The 4690-nt window shown below is 34.7% G+C and overlaps 1 protein-coding gene across 1 annotated transcript in view; it reads right to left on the bottom strand.

Annotated features, from left to right (window-relative positions):
• Positions 1 to 1925: 1925 nt before the first annotated feature.
• The window catches only part of LOC107709612 (ras-related protein ORAB-1-like), a 4708-nt gene continuing 1943 nt past the window's right edge, over positions 1926 to 4690 (bottom strand). Inside the window, exons 4-6 of the mRNA XM_016514132.1 lie at positions 4188 to 4283; positions 3943 to 4074; positions 1926 to 2893 (exon numbers count right to left, since the gene is read on the bottom strand). Coding sequence (XP_016369618.1) covers positions 2696 to 2893; positions 3943 to 4074; positions 4188 to 4283 — 426 coding nt within the window. The 3' untranslated portion in view covers positions 1926 to 2695. The remainder of the gene's footprint in view (positions 2894 to 3942; positions 4075 to 4187; positions 4284 to 4690) is intronic.

Raw genomic sequence — 4690 nt, 5'->3', positions numbered from 1 at the left:
AATGTTTTTGAAAGAAGTCTCTTCTGTTCATCAAAGCAGCATTTATTTGATCAAAATACAGTTGAAATTGTGAAATATTACTATTTAAAATGACTGTTTTCTATCTGAATATTTTAAAATGTAATTTATTTCTGTGATGCGCAGCTGTATTTTCAGCATCATTACTCCAGTCTTCAGTGTCACATGATCTTCAGAAATCATTCTGATATGCTTGACTTGCTGCTCAAGAAATATTTCTGATTATCATCAATGTTGAAAACAGTTGCTGCTTCATATTTTTGTGGAAACTGTGATACATTTTATTTTTCAGAATTCTTTGATGAATAAAAAGTTCAAAAGAACATTAATTTAAAATAGAAATCTTTTGTAACATTATAAATCTTTACCAGTATTGAGGGTAACGCATTACAAGTAACGCGAGTAACGTAATCAGATGACTTTTTTTCAAGTAACTAGTAAAGCAATGCATTACTTTTAAATGTACAAATAAATATCTCGAGTTAATTTTTCAAATAAGTAATGCAAGTTACATTGTTCTGTCAAAAGTAAGAAATCGTGAGTGAGGTGCAGAGACAGAGGCACTTCCTTCAGCCCGAGGCTTATTCATTTCACTTTTGGTGTGAAAAGGCCTCTACATGCAATATTATAATGCATTACTTTTAAAAGTAACTTTCCCCAACACTGGCCTTTGCTGTCACTTTTGATCAATTTAAAGCATCCTTGCTCTATAAAAGTATTAATTTCTTTAAAAAAAAACTACAGTCTTTCGAACATTAGTGTGTGTAAGCAGCAGTTATGATGTGAACATAACAGTGACTCAAGATCTCCAGCCAGTCTGAACACACCAGCTTCTGGCTAATGACGCCACCCTCTGGAAACAATGAGTGCAATCTGTTACCAGCTGCTTTATGTAACCCGCTGCTGCTTTCATCAACACAGATGGATCCCATGAAACATGCTGCCACACACTCCAGTTAAAACCATTTTTATTAAAGTTCTCCTTCATAGTTTATTTAAACATTGTGTGATGTAAAAGAAAACAAAAATACAGGAGAAAAAGAGCATTTTCTCCCTGAAAACAAAGGAGTTACATAAGCAATGTTGCTTTAATTATCGTGATGTCATTTCCTGTTTATCTGTGGGATCTATATACATTTATACATGATCTGCAATAGCTCCTGTTACAGTGACGCTGCTGTTGTGCTGTCAGTAAACACACGCTGAGTCCAAAACACAGGATATTATGGAAGCATGCTTCAGCCACAGAATAAAAAAAAATATATATATTTTTTTGAGTTGGAAAAAAAAACAAAAAACAGACTTTTTTTTCTCGCAATTCAGTTTTTTCTTGTTTTCACCAAAGAATTAAAAATAAAAAAAGATTTTAAAAAAAAGTTCATTATTACATTTAATCTTGCAATTCGTCAGAATTGTGAGTTTGTATCTCGCAATTCTGTTTTTGTCTTGCATTTCTGACATTCTCACAATTTTCTCATAATCGCAAGAAGAAAAAAAGAGAGTTAAAAAATCAGAACTGTGAGATAAAAAGTTGCACTGACCTTTTTATTTATTTTTTCTGTGCAGAAAACAAGCTTCCATATAATATACATAATGTGTAAGCATCAAAACTAATTAAGGCAAATAACCAATAATATTGACATTTAAAGGCATTCACCCAAAAATGAAAATTCGGTCATTATTTGCTCACCCTCATGTTGTCACAAACCTGTAAGTGTTTTTTTATTCTGCTAAAGACAAAACAAGATATTCTGAAGCATGTTGGTAACCAAACAGTTGCTGGTAGCCATTGACTTCCACAGTATTTTTTTCCCCCATATAATGGAAGTCAATGGCTACCGGCAACTGCCTGGTTACCAACATTCCTCAAAATATCTTCTTTTGTGTTCAACAGAATAAAGAAACTCATACAAGTTTGGAGGGTGTGAGTAAATCATGAAAGAATGTTCATTTTTGGGTGAACTGTCCGTTTAAATTACAAGCAGTCCGAGATTTGGTTCTCATTTTCCAAATTATACCACCACAAAAATTGCACGGGATGATAATGCCGTTAGAAACGTGGCAAACAACTAGCTCATTGTAAGTGTTGTGTTGGTCATGCTCAGAGGACCGCTGAAATGCTGCAGAGCACAAATAAAAAACAAAAACAACAGAAGAAATGGCCATACAGGCAAACGGTCCACCAGACGAGAGAGAAGGCAGCGGCTGAAGGAGAGGTCGCCGTAGCAACCCCACTGGGAGCCATAGCAACGGAACCCTCTGTTAGAGGTCAGTTATGACATCACAGTCCACCGCTTCCTTCAAAGTTCCCAAGAGGAAGTTCAAAGCCAAACCTAGTTGCGCTCCTCTAAAAACGCCGGAAACGGGACTTCGGCGTCCGAAAGTGCTTTTGGATGCTTGTCTAAATGAGAGTACGGAATTTGAGCCGTTTAACCCGGCAGACGGTTGGACGCGTGTTTGTCTGGTCATGCATCGATGTGCATGCATGATTCAATATCAGGCAATGTTAAATTTGATCCTCTCTTACTCTCCTTATCATTAATATTCTATTGCGCACACACACACACACTCTCTCTCTCTCTCTCTCACTTACACACACACACACACACTCTCTCAATTCCTGCTAACTCAGCTGTGGCGTATGGTTGGTAACGTTACTGTCGTAGGTCGGTCAGTCTCAGCAGCATCCTCCGGAGGACGTCTTGACCGGCGTGCTCTGAATCTTGACGTTGGATTTCTCGGAGCCTCCCGCAGTGGCCCCGGGGCCCATTCTCTTCTTGATCTCAGCCGCCATGGTCATGAAGGCCTGTTCCACATTAGTGGAGCTCTTCGCGCTCGTCTCCAGGAACGGGATGCCAAGAGAGTCCGCAAACTCCTGAAAGACAGAAAACAACAGACTGATCTCAGTGAGAGTGAACATGTCGTCATTTTAGCTAAGGAATCAAAAAAAAAAAAATTGGTCATTTTTAAAAACTGTTGATATTACACTTTATAAATAAGATTTTAAATATATTTAGGGCTGTAAAAAAAATAAAAATTTAATTAATAAATGTTAAACAATTTTCTGTGATTAATCACACCAAATGTTAGTACTAATCATACACATTAATATATTTACAAGTTGAAATTAATGTAGAATTAACAGAAAGGATGTATAATAGTTTAAGGTTTTTGTTTTTATTTTAAACTTTTTTATTTTAAATGATTAAAAATGTTCTTTTTTTTTTTTTTTTAAATATACCCATTTATTCATTATTTCACAATTAATAAAGATAAAACAATTTTGGCTGAAACCAATAAAAGGCTTATAAATAGTATTTATTTTTATTATAATTTTTTTTACAAATGATAAATTGTGTATTTGTTTATTTAGCTATTGTTTAATAATAAATAATAATTTAAATAACTGTTAATTATTGGGTTGTTAATTATTTTGGTTGCAACCATACACTATTATAATTATTTATTATTTAAAAAAATAATAAATGTAAATAATTAATCAGATACTCTCACAGTTTGCAATCAGAAAAGTTTTTTTAAAATACATGATTACAAGTAACTATTTAAATTATTAATCAGCCAGTCTTTGGAGTCTCAACCAGGAAAGGTTTTAAACAATTATTTATAAATTATTCATCATTAATTAATTAATAATAATAGCATTCAATCAACCAGTTTTTGATATTTAAAAAAATCATAAATAAAAATAAATTCATTTACATAATCAGCTCCTCTCTCAGTTTGCAATCAGAAAAGGTTTTTAAAAAAATAAATAACTTATAAATTATTAATTGTGATTTATTATTTTACAATTAACAATAAATCATAATTTAATGAATGTTTAATTATTTAAAATATGAATCAGCTGTACAGTGTTAGGACTTTGGTTAATGCAGTGCTCTGTTCATGGGACAGATCTTGTACCTTCGCTGCTGTGTAAACCACAACTTTCTTAGTGGTCAGATCACACTTGTTTCCCACCAGGAGCTTGTTGACGTTTTCACTAGCGTAGCGATCGATCTCCTGAAGCCACTGTTTGACGTTGTTGAAGGACTCCTGAAGAAACGCATCCAGAACAGACTCGCATTAAAACAGCACTGATACACACAGAAGCGCTTCACGCTCAGCACAGCGTGTCAAAGAGCCCTACTAAAGGAATGTTTGGTCACCTGATCTGTGACATCGTAAACAACGATGATCCCGTGAGCTCCTCTGTAGTAGCTGGACGTGATGGTGCGAAACCGCTCCTGACCGGCCGTGTCCCACTGACAACACAGCAAACACACACGCCGTAAGCACAGAAACATGCCCTTTTTAAAAAAGAAACGAATGCTTCTATTCATCAGGGACGCATCATATGAATCAAAAGTGACAGGAAAGACATTTATAGTGTTACAAAAGACTTCCATTTCAAATAAACGCTGATATAAATGTATCACGCGTTCCACAAAAATATGAAGCAGCACAACCATTTTCAACATTGATAATAATCAGAAATGTTTCTTGAGCAGCAAGTCAGCATATTAGACTGATTTCTGAAGATCATGTGACTAGACTTGTGCCGGTATTCGGTAATGCGATATATCACGGTAATGAATATGCACGATATTGTTATCGTGGGCACTTCTAAATACCGTGAATAATTATATATTACAAATTATTCAGAATTTTG

The sequence above is a fragment of the Sinocyclocheilus rhinocerous genome, unplaced genomic scaffold, assembly GCF_001515625.1.
Source record: "Sinocyclocheilus rhinocerous isolate Xijiao unplaced genomic scaffold, SAMN03320098_v1.1 scaffold836, whole genome shotgun sequence".
Lineage (NCBI taxonomy): Eukaryota > Metazoa > Chordata > Actinopteri > Cypriniformes > Cyprinidae > Sinocyclocheilus > Sinocyclocheilus rhinocerous.
Note: the sequence above shows the minus strand (reverse complement) of the source record. Positions and strands in the feature narration are given on the sequence as shown.